This window comes from Oncorhynchus masou, chromosome 10 (genome assembly GCF_036934945.1).
Source record: "Oncorhynchus masou masou isolate Uvic2021 chromosome 10, UVic_Omas_1.1, whole genome shotgun sequence".
NCBI lineage: Eukaryota > Metazoa > Chordata > Actinopteri > Salmoniformes > Salmonidae > Oncorhynchus > Oncorhynchus masou.
Window position 1 is genome coordinate 10620161 of NC_088221.1, and position 20170 is coordinate 10640330.

The window sequence follows — 20170 nt, forward strand, 5'->3', positions numbered from 1 at the left end:
TCTTTCTGCTTTGTATAGCCTACCTATCGTATTAAAATCACATATTTTTTGCATTATTCACACACTCAGAATTGGCTGCTTCAACATCAACCTCTTCGTGTTTACATTTTTGGCATGGATTTATTTTGGGCCATACTGGTACCGTCGTAGCCCTATCTGTTTCCTTCCATATGCTTCCTGTAATGAGGCTGTATGCTTTTTACAAAATAACTGTGATGTTCATCTCAAGCAGTCAGTCAACCACATAGAGAGCACACCCATGACAGTGAGTTGATCGTTACATAGGAGCTGCAGCACAATGACTCTTGTGAGTAGCATCCATACGGCTATATTTATAGTGTATATTTTGTTGATACATTTTTTTTACTAGGATCAATAACTGTTTTATTACTAAATTGAACAATTGTGACTTTCTATCTTTAGGAGAAGAGAATTGTGATTAATGTTTTAATGTAGACTAATAATAATGTAATATTGTGCCATAGGAGATCAAGGATTTAGGTTCAGGATTTATATTTATCAGCCTGTAAGGATTTGCATAAAATAAGTCTCCATTACACTTGAGGCATATAGTATACCATATGATTATTCCATATACTACCACAGCATATACAGCATAGGTCTAGAATGTGAAGCTAGCACCTATGTGTAACTGTACCCTAATTTGGTTGATTTATAAATATATTTAAAAATATAAATAAATAAGAAGAACTAACATTGTAATTCTAATGACCAAGTAAAGAAGCTAAACAGACGCTCAACGAAAATAAATGACAGCAACTATCCAAAAGTATCACAAATGAAAGTTCATTGCCTGTTTTATCAGGCTTTTATTGGTTTATTCATAGCCGACAGTGGAGCATTTAATGTTTCTAATATTAACTAATTTAGTTTACTCATATTTGTGGTAGATTTCTCACCTTTTCCTAAATGATAGTAAGGCAAAAAAAGGGAGATCGCTCATGCCTAAGAGTGAATTGCTTAAGTACTTCTAGCCAACTATTTAAGAAGTGAGATATTTCACAGGAGTTTGGGACAATTTCCCAGACCCAGATTAAACCTATTCCTGAATGAAGAGTACTCTCAATGTCCAGGAATTCAGCCCCATAACGTTGTACACTCATATGTACTGAATGACTGATTGTCTTCCAATTTACAACCTGTTAGCTATACCTCGCTGGGCGGTAACATAAAAAAAAAATGTGTTCTTAGATACCCACCTGGATAAATAATGGTAATGAATCATTTAAATACTGGCAATGGAGAACATTTAATTTAACAACAGCTATGCTTTTGAAAGAAAATTTTATCTCCTTTACTCTCTGTTCATATTAGTGGCTTTGTCTTCAGCAGGGGAGGCTCCTGTCACGTTCTGACCTTAGTTCCTTTTTTATGTCTTTATTTTAGTTGGTCAGGGCGTGAGTTGGGGCATTCTATGTTTTTTTTATGTTTTGTTCTGTTGTTATATTTCTATGTGTTTGGCCTAGTATGGTTCTCAATCAGAGGCAGGTGTCAGTCGTTGTCTCTGATTGAGAGCCATATTTAGGTAGCCTGTTTTCTATTCTGTTTAATGGGTGGTTGTATAAATATAACTAAATGACTAATAATAACTAAATATAGTGCATTTGGAAAGTATTCAGACCCCGTCAATTTTTCCACATTCAAGTCCAAGTCAAGGTAAGCTTTCGGTTTTATTAATTTATTGCCACCCGGGCCCGCCGGTATTACTGCTAAATTGCAATGCTGTACACTGTAGCGGATTTAATAAAAGGTTAGTTCTAGTAGCTATTGACAATGGCGTTAGCTAATATGGTGACACCGCTGTAGGGGCTGCATGAGGCGGTTGTGGTATAAAAGGTTTGGAGTTTTTTTTTGACTGGTTACAGACAGCTGTTGTGTTGGGCACTGAAACGAAAGGAAAACATGAGAGGAGGAGAGCATGTAGATGTGAGAAGGAATTATACAACGAGCATTCTGACGATGCTGTTTGTATGTGGCTGCTATGAAAGTGAAAGATGCACACTTCTGTTTGGGTGGAGGGGTGGGTAGATCTGCTTTAATATTGATGGATTGTGGATTCTATCTACAGTATATTTGTCTGCCTAATTTCCAAGCCCCCATATACAGTGCCTTGCGAAAGTATTCGGCCCCCTTGAACTTTGCGACCTTTTGCCACATTTCAGGCTTCAAACATAAATATATAAAACTGTATTTTTTTGTGAAGAATCAACAACAAGTGGGACACAATCATGAAGTGGAACGACATTTATTGGATATTTCAAACTTTTTTAACAAATCAAAAACGGAAAAATTGGGCGTGCAAAATTATTCAGCCCCCTTAAGTTAATACTGTTTATGTTTGAAGCCTGAAATGTGGCAAAAGGTCGCAAAGTTCAAGGGGGCCGAATACTTTCACAAGGCACTGTATATATACTCCGTTTGGACACACCTTGTAAAATTCTAAACCTGTTTTGACTTTATCGTCATGGAATATTGTGTGTACATTGCTGAGAATTTCTTATTTAATCAATTTTAGAATAAGGCCGTGAAAAAAATCAAGGGGTCTGGATACTTTCCAAAGGCACTGCATATGCACACAGTACCAGTCCAACGTTTGGACACACCTACTTATTCAAGGTGTGGCCACCAAATATTGACCCTCGGAGACAGTAGTTGATATTGCTCAGAATATTAGACAGTGGCCATAGGAGCTCTTACAGTGTACAGCTCTTACAGTGTGTGTTTATCTACAGTGCACTTTTACTGGTGCTTGAATGGTAAATATAGATGACTGTAATAGTCTTTGACATTTGGTCATGATTGATGGAGTGACAAATGGCTGTTCCCTCTTTCTGTCACCAGGAAATGTATCCGTGTGTGTCTCTCCTGCTCCTGCTGATGGGCAGAGGTGGTACGTTTTTAAAAAGTCAGCAAAATCACCTCTTGATTTTTTTTTAAATACTCACAATTATAATATGAGTCATCCTGTGTGTGTGTGTGTGTGTGTGTGTCAGCCATTCCCCTAGTGCTCTCCCAGGAGGTGAAAATATGTTCCAAAACAGTAATCAACTCCTGCAGTGACTGCATCAAATCAGGAGCGTACTGCACGTGGTGCAAACAACTGGTGAGGAGAGCCATATACAGTAAGAAGTCTGATGTTTACATACACTGTAGCCAAATATGTTTAAACTCAGTTTTTCACATTTCCTGACATTTAATCCGAGTAAAAAGTCCCTGTCTTAGGTCAGTTAGGATCACCACTTTATTTTAAGAATGTGAAATGTCAGAATAATAGTAGAGAGAATTATTTATTTCAGCTTTTATTTCTTTCATCACATTTCCAGTGGAACAGAGGTTCACATACACTCAATAAGTATTTGGTAGCATTGCCTTTAAATTGTTTAACTTGAGTCAAACGTTTTGGGTAGCCTTCCACAAGCTTGCCACAATAAGTTGGGTCAATTTTAGCACATTCCTCCTGACAGAGCAGGTGTAACTGAGTCAGGTTTGTAGGCCTCCTTGCTCGCACACGCTTTTTCAGTTCTGCCCACACATTTTCTGTAGGATTGAGGTCAGGGCTTTGTGATGGCCACTCCAATACAGTGACTTTGTTGTCCTTAAGCCATTTTGCCACAACTTTGGATGTATGCTTGGGGTCAATGCCCATGTGGAAGATGCATTTGCAAACAGTTCTATTTTTGTTTCATCAAACCAGAGGACATTTCTCCAAAAAGTACGATCTTTCTCCCCATGTGCAGTTGCAAACCTTATTCTTTATGGCAGATTAAGAAGCAGTGGCTTCTTCCTTGCTGAGTGGCCTTTCAGGTTATGTCGATATCGGACTCGTTTTACTGTGGATATAGATACTTTTGTACCTTATTTCGTCCAGCACCTTCTAGGTCCTTTGCTGTTGTTCTGGGATTGATTTGCACTTTTCGCACCAAAGTAAAGGAAAAGGAACGAGTCTCCTTCCTGAGCAGTATGACGGCTGCGTGGTCCCACGGTGTTTATACTTGTGTACTATTGTTTGTACATGTGAAAGTGGTACCTTCAGGCATTTGGAAATTGCTCCCAAGAATGAACCAGACTTGTGGAGGTCTACAATTTTTTTCTGAGGTCTTGGCTGTTTTCTTTTGATTAAAAAAGTAGGTGCCCTAACCAACTTGCCCTAACCAACTTGCCAAAACAATAGTTTATTAACAAGAAATTTGTGGAGTGGTTGAAAAATGTATTTTAATGACTCCGACATAAGTGTATGTAATCTTCCGACTTTAACTGTATCTATGTGTGATTGATTCCCAGTGGTGGAAAAGTACTCAATTGTCATACTTGAGAAAAGGTCAAATTGGGTTTTAAATATACTTCAATATCAAAAGTAAATGTAATTGCTAAAATATACTTGTGTATCAAAAGCAAATGTACAAATAACTAGAAATTCCTTATATTAAGCAAATCAGAAGGCACAATGTTCTTGTTTTTTAAAATGTACAGATAGCCAGTGGCACACTCCAACACTCAGACATCATTTACAAACAATTTGTGTTTAGTGATTCCGCCAGATCCGAGGCAGTAGGGCAGACCAGGGATGTTCTCTTGATAAGTGTGTGAATTGAACCATTTCCTGTCCTGCTAAACATTCAAAATGTAACGAGTACTTTTGGGTGTCATTGAAAAAGTATGGAGTAAAAAGTACATTACTTTCTTTAAGAATGTAGTAAAGTAAAAGTTACCCTAAAAAACTACTTAAGATAGTACTTTACAACACTGCAAGCAGAGCTGAGAATATGCATGAAGGTGCTAAGCCACAGCATGTGGGTGGGTGTGCTAACAGCAGTACTAAAATATACATGTGAAGGTCCATTTGTATTTCCATTTCTGGGTAGCACTTAATTTGAATAATAGTCCCTTAGATCTAAATGTTCAACTAAGCACAAACTGTTAATTTAATTGTCAACTGCGGAATTGTTTGCAAACAACTACAGCAACAAAAAAATAATTCATTTTGAGTTGCTGGATATAGTTTGATATTCAGATCATTTGTAGAGGACTATCCACAGACAGTCAGACCTCTTGAAACCAACCGAGAGATGGTCTTAACTAGGGGTCCTACTAATTTAAAATTCATTCCAACACATTTTACTACAAATTCAGAGTGGATTACAGAGCAACTCCATCACTAGCTGCAGATTTATAACTGGCTAATGTGATTCTCCATTTGCCATTACAGGATTGCTTCTGTTTGGCGTAGACAGAGAATTTTCGATCAGCCTTAACTTGGTGATACTATCTTTGTTCTCAAATCGGCCAAACATGTATATTCTAAAATGTCTGTGTCAAGTTGCAGGTAGTTGAAATTGCGACATTATTAAAATATGTTTTTTTTCTCCATGAAGTAATCCATTAATGTGTGTGCCACAATCTTGTCTATTTCAAATCATGACAAGCGGCTCTTCAGGGTGGACCAACCTGTATTAATCAATAAGAGAAGATTTGAAATAGACAAGATGACGGCATGCACATAGTTGGATTACTTCATGGAGCAAAACATTCTCTCTTTTAATAACGGAGAATTTTCTAAATTCAAATGAATCACCAACATTTTAGAAGATACATGTTTGGCCGAATCACGAACGAAGATAGTATCGCCTATGCTGTAGGGTGATTGTCCTAAAAACAGTTTTAAAATGTTTTATTTCAAAAAATATTTTTCGAAAAATATATATATTTTTTCTCATTTGAATAAAACACAATTTTGCTGTGGATTGTCCATAAATCATTAAACTAACTAATATATTTATTGCGTGCAAACAGTGCCTGTGGACATGTCTTATTACCGTAACAAGTTCCTGTTAAAATTCCTGTTATTCACCCATGATGCATAATGTAGAAGAGTAGTCCTTAGATGAGCACAAGTTAAGTTAATTTGCTTACAATGCACTCAGAAAGTATTCAGTATTCAGATATCCCACATTTTGTTACATTACATCCTTATTCTAAAATGTATTTGATTTTTCTCATCAATCTACACACAATACCCCATAATGAGGTTTAGACATTTTTGCAAATGTATTTCAAAATAAAAAACTGAAATATTAAATTTACATAAATATTCAGACTCTTTACTTAGTACTTTGTTGAAGCACCTTTGGCAGCAATTACAGCCTCAAGTCTTCTTGGGTATGACACTACAAGCTTGGCATACCTGTATTTGGGGAGTTTCTCCCATTTCTTCTCTGCAGATCCTCTCAAGCTCTGTCAGGTTGGATGGGGAGCTTCGCTGCACAGCTATTTTCAGGTCTCTCCAGAAATGTTAGAAATGTTTGAGTTCAAGTCCAGGCTCTGGCTGGGCCACTCAAGAACATTCAGATACTTGTCCCAGAAGCCACTACTGCGTGGTCTTGGCTGTGTGCTTAGGGTCATTGTGCTGTTGGAAGGTGAACCTTCGCCTCAGTCTTGAGCGCTCTGAGCAGGTTTTCATAAAGGATCTCTCTGTGCTTTACTCCGTTCAACTTTTCCTCTATCCTGACTAGTCTGCCAGTCCCTGCCACTGAAAAACATTCTCACAGCATGATGCTGCCATCACCATGCTTCACTGTAGAGATGGTGCCAGGTTTTCTCCAGACATGACACTTGGCATTCAGGCCAAAGAGTTCAATCTTGGATTCATCAAACCATAGAATCTTGTTTCTCATGGTCTGAGAGTCCTTTAGGAGCCTTTTGGCAAAGTCCAAAGGGGCTGTCATGTGCCTTTTACTGAGGAGTGTCTTCCGTCTGGCCACTCTATCATAAAGGCCTGATTGGTGAAGTGCTGCAGAGATGGTTGTCCTTCTGGAAGGTTCACCCATCTCCACAGAGGAACTCTGGAGCTCTGTCAGAGTGACCATAGGGTTCTTGGTCACCTCCCTGACCAAGGCCCTTCTCTCCCTATTGCTCAATTTTACCACTGTGTTCTTGGGGACCTTCAATGCTGCAGACATTCTTTAGTACCCTACCCCAGATCTTTCTTCTTCTTTCTTCTTCATTTCTTTTTTTTAATAGTAAAAATATGGATTTATTTTACTTTTTTGGACATCTAAAACTGCTTCGGTAATTGGAATTTTGTGAAAATGTTGGTAAAATGTATAATATCTTAAAAAACATAATAATAATTATGAAATAGATAAGTACAGATGCTCATCTCAGTGACTCAAGAGGACATTTCTTGAAAAATACACTTGAGAATTGTTTGGTTTTATGGACAGTTTTGTGAGAATTACCTTGTAACGGCTGATGGAGAATCACATTATCCCGCTGCAAATCTGTAGCTACTCCATCACAGTACTTTATTAATTGAAGCCAGTCTGTTCCATTCCCAGAACTTCATCAAACCAGGGGAGCAGGAAGCAGCTCGCTGTGACACCTGGGCTCAGCTCATAGAAAGGGGCTGCATGGAAGAATACATCACATCTCCCAAGAATTACTTTTCTTCTTCTAAGAACATCTCCCTGTCCAACACTGCATTGGAGAAGGGGGAACCCATCCAGCTCCGTCCTCAGGAGGTCAATCTGAAGCTCAGACCAGGTAGGGTTCTCAAAATGGCCAAACTGGGTTGTAAAATGGCCACCATGTAGTGATGTGACGTTTGATACCGGATATCTGAGGCATTTCGAAGCAGCTAACTTCAAAGCAGTCTGCAGATACGGGTATCACTTTATCGGAAGTAAATCATGACGTCCGAAGATTTGTTTGATCACGTGCTTTTTCAAACCGTGTGTTGCAAAATGCGAGATCCCACTGATTTTGCCATGGTTCTGGTGCTTTCTTGGATTGCAAGCTGCTTTTTAACACCAACCTCTACTGGAACCCATACTTACAAATATAGTTTGGGTTTTGTACTGAAGGTTAGCAGGTAGAGTAGGTAACTATGTAACATTCAAGAGAGTGAGAATATGATCCCATTGAAGACACACTATTTTGAAAATTGTTTTATGTGAAACCACACTTTCTGCACTGTTGTTCAAATAATTTATTTTATTTAGTATAGAAGTTTAAACTGTCTTAAGCATGATGTAAGTTGTGAAGGATAATGTAAGATGCAAATCTGGTATTCCAACTGACGAGAGGCAAACACAGCCAATGACTTTCCGCTGAACCATGTAGATTTGAGGAAAAGAATGGAGAAAGATAAGACAATCACATGCTGCTATTTATTGCTGACCATTGCATTGTGAACAGATAATGAAGCTCCGAGTAATTAACCATTTTTCTGCACAATTTGGTGAAAGCACCAAAGTCTTCAGAAAGCCTTAGTTTCCCATCACTACCACACCTGTTTTAGCATGGGCAGAGCCTTTTTTTTCACCGAATTAGTCAACTGGGTTGAACTTTTTATGGGTTAAATGAGGATAACAGAATTTCATTCAGGTCAGCACCAGGGATCAGCCAATTAACTAAACTCCTCAGCGAACATTTCCTAACTATAGGTGGCAGTAAATCACCAACCTTGGCTTTAAGCTCTCTATCCAACTCTATGGCTGTAACAGATTCAAAGTAGTCATGTAACCACGATAAAAGGATCTTAAAATGGAAAATAAACGTCCTCAATTTCATCATTACTGTTATCCTTGCAGTGTATGTTACTGTGTACATTACTGTGCAGTCATGTTCATTGATCTGGCCAAGGCTTTCGACTCTGTCAATCACCACATCCTCATCGGCAGACTCGACAGCCTTGGTTTCTCAAATGATTGCCTCGCCTGGTTCACCAACTACTTATCTGATAGAGTTCAGTGTGTCAAATCAGAGGGTCTGCTGTCCGGACCTCTGGCAATCTCTATGGGGGTGCCACAGGGTTCAATTCTTGGACCGACTCTCTTCTCTGTATACATCAATGAGGTCGCTCTTGCTGCTGGTGAGTCTCTGATCCACCTCTACGCAGACGACACCATTCTGTATACTTCTGGCCCTTCTTTGGACACTGTGTTAACAACCCTCCAGACAAGCTTCAATGCCATACAACTCTCCTTCCGTGGCCTCCAATTGCTCTTAAATACAAGTAAAACTAAATGCATGCTCTTCAACCGATCGCTACCCGCTCCTACCCGCCTGTCCAACATCACTACTCTGGACAGCTCTGATTTAGAACACGTGGACAACTACAAATACTTAGGTATCTGGTTAGACTGTAAACTCTCCTTCCAGACCCATATCAAATATCTCCAATCTAAAGTTAAATCTAGAATTGGCTTCTTATTTCGCAACAAAGCATCCTTCACTCATGCTGCCAAACATACCCTTGTAAAACTGACCATCCTACCAATCCTCGACTTTGGCGACGTCATTTACAAAATAGCCTCCAATACCCTACTCAACAAATTGGATGCATTCTATCACAGTGCAATCCGTTTTGTCACCAAAGCCCCATATACTACCCACCATTGTGACCTGTACGCTCTCGTTGGCTGGCCCTCGCTTCATACTCGTCGCCAAACCCACTGGCTCCATGTCATCTACAAGACCCTGCTAGGTAAAGTCCCCCTTATCTCTGCTCGCTGGTCACCATAGCATCTCCCACCTGTAGCACACGCTCCAGCAGGTATATCTCTCTAGTCACCCCCAAAACCAATTCTTTCTTTGGCCACCTCTCCTTACATTTACATTTACATTACATTTAAGTCATTTAGCAGACGCTCTTATCCAGAGCGACTTACAAATTGGTGAATTCACCTTCTGACATCCAGTGGAACAGCCACTTTACAATAGTGCATCTAAATCATTTAAGGGGGGGCGGGTGAGAAGGATTACTTTATCCTATCCTAGGTATTCCTTGAAGAGGTGGGGTTTCAGGTATCTCCGGAAGGTGGTGATTGACTCCGCTGTCCTGGCATCGTGAGGGAGTTTGTTCCACCATTGGGGGGCCAGAGCAGCGAACAGTTTTGACTGGGCTGAGCGGGAACTGTACTTCCTCAGTGGTAGGGAGGCGAGCAGGCCAGAGGTGGATGAACGCAGTGCCCTTGTTTGGGTGTAGGGCCTGATCAGAGCCTGGAGGTACTGCGGTGCCGTTCCCCTCACAGCTCCGTAGGCAAGCACCATGGTCTTGTAGCGGATGCGAGCTTCAACTGGAAGCCAGTGGAGAGAGCGGAGGAGCGGGGTGACGTGAGAGAACTTGGGAAGGTTGAACACCAGACGGGCTGCGGCGTTCTGGATGAGTTGTAGGGGTTTAATGGCACAGGCAGGGAGCCCAGCCAACAGCGAGTTGCAGTAATCCAGACGGGAGATGACAAGTGCCTGGATTAGGACCTGCGCCGCTTCCTGTGTGAGGCAGGGTCGTACTCTGCGGATGTTGTAGAGCATGAACCTACAGGAATGGGCCACCGCCTTGATGTTAGTTGAGAACGACAGGGTGTTGTCCAGGATCACGCCAAGGTTCTTAGCGCTCTGGGAGGAGGACACAATGGAGTTGTCAACCGTGATGGCGAGATCATGGAACGGGCAGTCCTTCCCCGGGAGGAAGAGCAGCTTCGTCTTGCCGAGGTTCAGCTTGAGGTGGTGATCCGTCATCCACACTGATATGTCTGCCAGACATGCAGAGATGCGATTCGCCACCTGGTCATCAGAAGGGGGAAAGGAGAAGATTAATTGTGTGTCGTCTGCATAGCAATGATAGGAGAGACCATGTGAGGTTATGACAGAGCCAAGTGACTTGGTGTATAGCGAGAATAGGAGAGGGCCTAGAACAGAGCCCTGGGGGACACCAGTGGTGAGAGCGCGTGGCGAGGAGACAGATTCTCGCCACGCCACCTGGTAGGAGCGACCTGTCAGGTAGGACGCAATCCAAGCGTGGGCCGCGCCGGAGATGCCCAACTCGGAGAGGGTGGAGAGGAGGATCTGATGGTTCACAGTATCGAAGGCAGCCGATAGGTCTAGAAGGATGAGAGCAGAGGAGAGAGTTAGCTTTAGCAGTGCGGAGCGCCTCCGTGATACAGAGAAGAGCAGTCTCAGTTGAATGACTAGTCTTGAAACCTGACTGATTTGGATCAAGAAGGTCATTCTGAGAGAGATAGCGGGAGAGCTGGTAAAGGACGGCACGTTCAAGAGTTTTGGAGAGAAAAGAAAGAAGGGATACTGGTCTGTAGTTGTTGACATCGGAGGGATCGAGTGTAGGTTTTTTCAGAAGGGGTGCAACTCTCACTCTCTTGAAGACGGAAGGGACGTAGCCAGCGGTCAGGGATGAGTTGATGAGCGAGGTGAGGTAAGGGAGAAGGTCTCCGGAAATGGTCTGGAGAAGAGAGGAGGGGATAGGGTCAAGCGGGCAGGTTGTTGGGCGGCCGGCCGTCACAAGAAGCGAGATTTCATCTGGAGAGAGAGGGGAGAAAGAGGTCAGAGCACAGGGTAGGGCAGTGTGAGCAGAACCAGCGGTGTCGTTTGACTTAGCAAACGAGGATCGGATGTCGTCGACCTTCTTTTCAAAATGGTTGATGAAGTCATCTGCAGAGAGGGAGGAGGGGGGGGAGGGGGAGGAGGATTCAGGAGGGAGGAGAAGGTGGCAAAGAGCTTCCTAGGGTTAGAGGCAGATGCTTGGAATTTAGAGTGGTAGAAAGTGGCTTTAGCAGCAGAGACAGAGGAGGAAAATGTAGAGAGGAGGGAGTGAAAGGATGCCAGGTCCGCAGGGAGGCGAGTTTTCCTCCATTTCCGCTCGGCTGCCCGGAGCACTGTTCTGTGAGCTCGCAATGAGTCGTCGAGCCACGGAGCGGGAGGGGAGGACCGAGCCGGCCTGGAGGATAGGGACATAGAGAGTCAAAGGATGCAGAAAGGGAAGAGAGGAGGGTTGAGGGGGCAGAATCAGGAGATAGGTTGGAGAAGGTATGAGCAGAGGGAAGAGATGATAGGATGGAAGAGGAGAGAGTAGCGGGGGAGAGAGAGCGAAGGTTGGGACGGCGCGATACCATCCGAGTAGGGGCAGTGTGGGAAGTGTTGGATGAGAGCGAGAGGGAAAAGGATACAAGGTAGTGGTCGTAGACTTGGAGGGGAGTTGCAATGAGGTTAGTGGAAGAACAGCATCTAGTAAAGATGAGGTCGAGCGTATTGCCTGCCTTGTGAGTAGGGGGGAAGGTGAGAGGGTGAGGTCAAAAGAGGAGAGGAGTGGAAAGAAGGAGGCAGAGAGGAATGAGTCAAAGGTAGACGTGGGGAGGTTAAAGTCGCCCAGGACTGTGAGAGGTGAGCCGTCCTCAGGAAAGGAGCTTATCAAGGCATCAAGCTCATTGATGAACTCTCCGAGGGAACCTGGAGGGCGATAAATGATAAGGATGTTAAGCTTGAAAGGGCTGGTAACTGTGACAGCATGGAATTCAAAGGAGGCGATAGACAGATGGGTAAGGGGAGAAAGAGAGAATGACCACTTGGGAGAGATGAGGATCCCGGTGCCACCACCCCGCTGACCAGAAGCTCTCGGGGTGTGCGAGAACACGTGGGCGGATGAAGAGAGAGCAGTAGGAGTAGCAGTGTTATCTGTGGTGATCCATGTTTCCGTCAGTGCCAAGAAGTCGAGGGACTGGAGGGAGGCATAGGCTGAGATGAACTCTGCCTTGTTGGCCGCCAATGACTGGAACGAACTACAAAAAGCACTGAAACTGGAAACACTTATCTCCCTCACTAGCTTTAAGCACCAACTGTCAGAGCAGCTCACAGATTACTGCACCTGTACATAGCCTACCTATATTTTAGCCCAAACAACTACCTCTTTCTCTACTGTATTTAATTTATTTATTTTGCTCCTTTGCACCCCATTATTTTTATTTCTACTTTGCACATTCTTCCATTGCAAATCTACCATTCCAGTGTTTTACTTGCTATATTGTATTTACTTTGCCACCATGGCCTCTTTTTGCCTTCACCTCCCTTATCTCACCTCATTTGCTCACATCGTATATAGACTTGTTTATACTGTATTATTGACTGTATGTTTGTTTTGCTCCATGTGTAACTCTGTGTCGTTGTATGTGTCGAACTGCTTTGCTTTATCTTGGCCAGGTCGCAATTGTAAATGAGAACTTGTTCTCAACTTGCCTACCTGGTTAAATAAAGGTGAAATAAATAAATAAATAAATGTTTGTTTTTATGACAGTAATACATCTTTTCATTAACTTGTTACTTTTCTCTTGGGCATTTCAGTTTTCACCTTGATGTTGCTTTTTTCAGGACTGCCTCATACATTCACGCTGGACTTTCAGAGAGTGGAGGGCTATCCTGTTGATCTCTACTACCTGATGGATCTCTCCTACTCCATGGAGGATGATTTGAGGAGCATCAAGACTCTGGGAAACGAACTGTTTAACGCTCTGCAAGGCATCACAAAAAAAGGACGAATCGGTGACATATCAGATCAGATAAAATTGTTCAAATACTATTTGATTATTTTATTTGCATTAGCTTCAGTTTGCCTTGGGTTCCACGTGGGCAGGGCTGGCACTTTTGGGACTTTTCTATTAGTTCCATTCCAACAGCACAGCTAAAGTATTTCAAGTGATTTCAAATAGTATTTGAATCTAGGTCTATCTCAGCTCCAATTCCTACTCAAAATCAATGTATGTCCATGGGTGTCCATGAATCTCATTTCTATAACCATTATCTTTTGCTCTAGGTTTTGGCTCTTTTGTAGACAAGACTGTCCTGCCGTTCACTAACACCAACCCGGAGAAGCTGAAAAAGCCATGCGCCGAAACAGAGATGTACTGCCAACCTGCTTTTGGCTACAGACATGTTCTTAGCATGACGGAAAACAAAGCCGAGTTTGAGAGCGAGGTCAACAAGCAGCGCATCTCTGGGAACTTAGACTCCCCCGAAGGGACGCTGGACGCCATCATGCAGGCTGCAGTCTGTGGGGTAAGAGTAGTCTAATCCCACAGGGCAAAAATATGTTGAATCAACATTCTGTCAACATACTGACGTTGAACATCAGTGACATTTTTGGTTAGCCTGTTGTCGAAGCAGTATTGTGTATCATCATAGATAAGTACATAAGTTGCCAAGTACTGTACATCAACTCCATGGAGTTGAGTGCAGACTATAGTTTTCTAAATGAACATTCATTTAAATCAACACTCAGCATTCGCGCTGAGTTGCCATCTTCGAGCAACAGCAATAAGGAAACAGTCGGTGGTTGTATTTGATTAATGTTTTATTAAAAATTATTGACTTCACCTAATGAAGAAAGATATGTAGTGACTAGGAGTCAGAGGTTAATTTCAATGTAGAAGTAGTACAGTAGTAGTGGTGGTGGTAGTAGTTTATCTATCAGACGCTTTGGGACTTAGTCATGCTGTCATACATTTGATGTATGGGTGGTCCCGGGAATCAAACTCACAATCCTGCCATTACATGCTCTACCAACTGAGCTACAAAAACTATAGTCTGCGCTCAACTCTGTGGAGGAGTTGAGGTACTTGGCAAGTACAGTAGATAGGTAGCCCAATATAGACAAACAGGGAAATAGTCCACTTCTGCAACACAAAATTCACAGAGATGTGGTCGGAAGAGAAACTCAGGCCCCTAACAATGTATGATGAATACTTTTTCACGTCTTTATCATTCATTTTACATGAAGCCCCAAATTGTTTTCCATAGGAAAGGATTGGCTGGAGGAATAGCAGCACTCGGCTTATCGTCCTGACCACCGACGATGGCTTCCACATGGCAGGGGATGGCAAGCTGGCTGGCATACTGGAGCCCAATGATGAGAGATGTTACATGGACAATAACCTGTACAGCAAGAGCAATGAAATGGTATGTGATGACACGCGACGCATTCAGATTAGTAATCATTGGTCTTCAACAAAACTATATGAAACGTACCATAAGAGATTATGAGAAATATGTAGTGAATGGAACAGCATGACTTTAGAAGCCTGCATTCCAGCCCATTTGTCCCTAAACAATTGCATTGTTGAGGTTGTACTAGTTAAGTGTCTCTGCATGTAGGACTACCCATCTGTTGGTCAAGTGGCTAATCAGTTAGAGAAGAACAACATTCAGCCAATCTTTGCTGTGACGAAGAACATGGAGAAGGTATACAGGGTAAGTGGACTCTTTCTTTCTTTTATTTGTCCTCTGTCTTTCTGTTATTCATTTGAATGTTGTCTAAAGGCCCTGGGTTTCGGAACCAATATTTTTGACACACTTCAACATATCTAATGCAGGCACTTATTAATCCTGTGACATAATCAGCACCTTTATTCCAGGAACTCAGTAAAATGATCCCCAAGTCTGAGGTGGGAGTGTTGTCCGCTGACTCCCATAATGTCGTTGAACTGATCAAAAATGCCTACAATGTAAGACATTTATAATCTTTTGTTATTGACTTAACCAATCACAAACAAACAAAAAAACTGTACTCCAAGAAATCATATTGTAGTTATGTGTGAAACTTTACTTGAGTTCAGTGGTGGAAAAAGTACTAAATTGTCATACTTGAGTAAAAGTAAAGATACTTTTAATCGAGTCATTTTCTATTCAGGTAAGTCACCCAGTAAAATTCTACTGTCTGGTTTTAAATGTACATAAGCACAGTGGGAAAAGTAGTTAATAGTCATACTTGAGTAAAAGTTAAAGTAAATGCACACATCAAATTCCTTATATTAAGCAAACCAGACTGTATTGTTTTTTATTTATGGACAGACAGGGGCACACGCCAACACTCTTAATTGACGAACTCAGTAATTGTGTTTAGTGTGATATTTATAGGTACGTGAATTGGACCATAATTCTTTCCTGCCTGAGCATTTGAAATGTAACAAGTACTTTTTGGTGTCAGGAAAAATGTATAGGAGTAAAAAGTGCATATTTTCTTTAGGAATGTAAGTGGAGTAAAAAAAGTACATATACCCTCAAACTACTTAAGTTTTACATTTAAAGTATTTTTATTTAAGTACTTTACACCATTTTTACTTAAGTACTTTTACAACCCTGCTGGAGTTCATCATAAACTTGAAACTCTAGTATCTCTAGGAATAAAGTGTCAGTTTGGATTTTCTTGGGTTGTTTTTTTCTGATGATGTAGCATTGGTGTCAGCTCTAAGACTGTTTTGTGTCTCTGACACAGAGGCTCTCCTCCAAAGTGACGGTGACTCATGATGCTCTCCCTGACAACGTGAGAGTCACTTACACTCCGCTCTGTCCTGAAGGGGGACCCTCAGGGGACAAAGGAGTGTGTAACAATGTGGGAGTGGGACAGATGGTAAGAGCTCAGCAGCAACAGACTATCCCATACCAAAAATAATATTAACTTTCTTAACTTAACTTTCATGAATAAGCATTAATAGACTGTTGACAAAACATTCATTAAATATGTATTTAATTACTTGTAAACATGTATATGCATCTAAAAGGATTATAAGCATTATAACTAATATAATGGCTAATTAGTGAAATGTATTATAAAGTGTTATACTTTAGGAATACATTTAGTTACATGATACATAGCAACAAACATTATCCAAACAGACTAAAATTCTAAAAAAAATCCTCTCTTGAATTCCTCTCAGGTGTCTTTCAATGTAACAGTGACAGCGGATGAATGTATGCAGAGTGAAATGTCTTTCCTGATTGGTCCGTTGGGTATGAAGGACAAGCTGAAGGTGAGCTTGTCGACTCTCTGCAAGTGTGAGTGTGACAGCCCTGTGACGGTCGATTCCCCGTACTGCAACGGGAAGGGCCAAGTCAACTGTGGCATGTGCAGGTAAGGCAGGCATTGGCCGGGATATTTAAAAAATAGCATGCACAGTATTATCATTCTTATTTTGATTTAGTCAATATTGAATTCAATATGTGATGCATGATTCACCCTCCTTCCCGCTCTGCGTGCATTGAGTCACCTGAAAAACAAATGGCCTTCTGGGAAACATGATTGATATGATTCCTCTATTTTCTATACTGTATTTTTTTTTCTTTATTCAGGGGGGACAAAACACAGGCACCACGGTGGGGGGGGGGGGACCATGTAAAGTATTCACAAGCAATCTGTACATTTGGCTATTTTCCCCAACTCTGTGTAGTTGCAAAGCCGGCTTCGTGGGCCAGAAATGTGAGTGCTCCATCGGGGAGAAGGACGAGAGCTCTCTGAGAGCAGCGTGCCGGAAGGACAACGGCACGGAGTGTGAAGGACGAGGGGACTGTGTGTGTGGCATTTGCCAGTGCTACACCTTACCAGGTGGCAGCACCTACTACGGCACAAATTGCGAGTGTGAAAACGAGAGCTGCGAGAAGTTCCAGAACAAACTGTGTGGAGGTGGAGTCTGATATATAGGAAAATACTGTATCAACTGCGGGGGGGGGGGGGGAATAGATAATAGATAACATAGGAAATATAGATAAAAACATATGCGTGCATTTGTGTATAACAATAGAAAGAACACGTTCTGTTAATGACTGTTCCGTTCTGATTTAAGCTACATTCAAAATTCTGACATAAGATCACTTCTCTGTGTTGAAGGGAACGGAAAATGCCGTTGCAAAAATTGCGAATGCAAACCCGGGTACGAGGGCACCGCCTGCCAATGCAAGAAGTCGGACGAGCAGTGTCGCACACCAAGCGGGAGTGTGTGCAGCGGCAGGGGCACGTGCAAGTGTAACCAGTGCAAGTGTATGGAGGGATACCAGCGGCCCTACTGTCTGACCTGTCCCGCCTGCCAAACCACCTGTATAACCAAGGGGTAAAATGGCCTGGGCCCTCCTTTTCCACTCACATAACCACCTTTTTCCACTGGCCCCTTGGGGTAATGTTGTTGGAGCCATTGCGTTTAAGTGTTAAAGAGAAGAGAGGAAACGTTGAGCAATGACGTTTCTCACTATTTACCTCTTGTTCTTCTGTTTTCAGGAAATGCATTGAGTGTCTGGGCTTTCAGACAGGCCCATTCAGTAAGAACTGCTCCCAGGCCTGTACGAGTATTAGTGAATTCAAGATGGTGGAGACATTGCCACCTGGTAAGCCTTGTGATGTGAGGGATGTGGAGAGCTGCCGGGTGTTCTTTGCCATTAAACAGTTGGATGGAGAGGACAACTACACCGCCCAAATACTAAAGACCAGAGGTAAGAGACATGTCTTGTGCAACAGAAAAGTATGCCCATGTTACCTTCATTGCCCACAGAGACAGAAATATGTGCCGGGGTTAATTGACCGCCCATATTGTTTGAAGGGCATCAGTCATCTTTTTAGTCAGCTTAATCTGGGTCCAGGAAATGTCCCCCACATGCAAATATACTCCATAAACTATCAGTTCAATTTTTTCCCCCAGGTAAGTGGCAACTTTGCTGATGTGGGAAAGCAAGATTTAACATGGTTAGACACATCTTAATTGCATGTTAACCTGCTAGAGGGAACGACGTCAAAACGAAGTGTAACCAAGTGTTTTCACAGCAGAAACATAAACCTGTGATAGCTTCCAGGACTGCCTAAACTGACGTTTGTTTATGTCCGTCCTAAACGTGTTAGAGTGTCCCAAGTTGCCAAACATCTATGCCATCATTGGAGGCTCCATCGTAGGCGTGACTGTCATCGGAATCCTGATCCTGCTCTTCATCAAAGTCCTCTTCACATTGAAAGACCTGAAGGAGTACCGCAAGTTTAGAAAAGACGCGCAGAAAACCAAGTGGTCAGATGTGAGTGACATTTGCTTGCACATAAAAACCATCACTTTGTGGATGGCAGAACTGTCTACACTACACAACCTGGGGGGGGGCTCGTTCATAAAACACTTTTGCGAGATTTGATACGTAATTGTACAAAGTCAAAAATCCACGCCAGCGTTGTGATTTAATTAAGCTTGTATGTCAGTTGCCCTAAATGTATGGCTGGCAAAGACTGCAGCTATGGAAAAACATGCTGCTGTGTCTATCGCTCCAGACATCTGAGTCCCTAACATAACGGCTCTTCTGTAATTTCTCGTTTGTCCTCTCAACAGAATAAGAATCCAATATTCCAGGAGGCAACCACCACCGTGGCTAACCCTACCTTTAGTGGAGAGTAACTTCAGAGAAGTCAGTCAAGACATTCGGTTGGATGCAAAAGCATACATTTATTGTTTCTGTGTTAATGTGCATTTTATGTAGATTAGTTCATTTAATTTCTACATTGGTCTGTCTTTTTGTGTGTCCCGAGTCTGTACATTTAGAGAATGACTCGAAACTTGTACTGCTGGAGAAGAAAAAAAACTGCTGCGATGTTGTTATATGATCTTCTGTCTAGTTGGAGTCAATTCCATTTTAGCTCGATTAAATACAGAAATTTGTTTAGAAAAGCACTGAATAGTTTTGTGCAAGCCTGGTTTTATTTTGTTTGGGATTATAAACTGTTGTGTAAAAGGTTGGACACATTGTTCAACTTCATGAAACCTATTAAAGGCCCAATGCAGTCAGCGTGATTCTCCTGTGTTTTATATATATTCCCACACTGAGGTTGGAATAAAACTGTGAAATTGTAAATATAATGATAATGCCCTTTTAGTGTAAGAGCTGTTAGAAAAGACCACCTGAAATGTCAGCCTGTTTTGGTGGGATGGAGTTTTGGTGCCTGGTGACATCACCAGGCGGCACATTAGTTGATAGACCAATAAGAAATAGTAACAAACCTCTCTGCCAATAACAGCTAGTTTTCAGTATTGCCCTCCCCACTCAGACCACTCCCAGACAGTCCTCGCTAAATTATTGCTTGAGAAATTCTCATTGCTTAGATTTTGTTGGTACAATTTCAAATGAAAACAATCACGTTACTCAGAAATTATTTGATATCGAGATAAAATGGCTGCATTGGACCTTTAAGCAGTTATTTTTGTAGCTTTTATGTAGTTATCGGCAATGTACCATGACTGTACATCATCATGAGTAAATATTGTATAAAGAAGCAAGTAATGATGAAATAAAACTCTCTCTTGATTTGATGGACTCCAGCTCATGATTCAAAGAAAGAGAATGTGATGCACTCTGCAGTCATCACAACAACAGAGCACATTTTATTAATAACCAACAAAGATTTACTATTGTGTACACTAGCAGTGCTTCTCTCCCTTCTTTTCTCTATATTGTTAATATTCAAATTTATATTATAAACAAATCTCTCATCTTCCTATTGTGGGGGGGGGGGGGGACTAGGGAGATAGGCGGGGGAGCTGGGTCTCCTACTCACGAGTGTTGAGGTTGGGTC

General features: G+C 41.9%; 1 protein-coding gene across 6 annotated transcripts; it reads left to right on the forward strand.

Moving 5' to 3' along the window:
- The first annotated feature begins 217 nt into the window (after nucleotides 1-217).
- LOC135547110 (integrin beta-2-like) lies at nucleotides 218-19905 on the forward strand. 6 transcript variants are annotated; one of them, XM_064975795.1, is made up of 16 exons: nucleotides 218-307; nucleotides 2863-2911; nucleotides 3015-3124; nucleotides 7356-7560; nucleotides 13177-13347; nucleotides 13619-13860; nucleotides 14602-14760; nucleotides 14956-15051; nucleotides 15216-15305; nucleotides 16076-16210; nucleotides 16518-16711; nucleotides 17028-17260; nucleotides 17465-17684; nucleotides 17849-18060; nucleotides 18464-18630; nucleotides 18933-19905. In XM_064975795.1, exons 1-16 carry the CDS (start codon nucleotides 299-301, stop codon nucleotides 18996-18998), a joined length of 2358 nt encoding a protein of 785 aa, XP_064831867.1. In that variant the 5' UTR covers nucleotides 218-298; the 3' UTR covers nucleotides 18999-19905. The 6 variants fall into 6 exon arrangements, with proteins under 6 accessions (XP_064831867.1, XP_064831868.1, XP_064831872.1 ...); XM_064975796.1 differs by having other exon boundaries at nucleotides 2863-2908; XM_064975798.1 differs by lacking the exon at nucleotides 218-307 and adding an exon at nucleotides 1443-1677.
- Nucleotides 19906-20170: the final 265 nt, after the last annotated feature.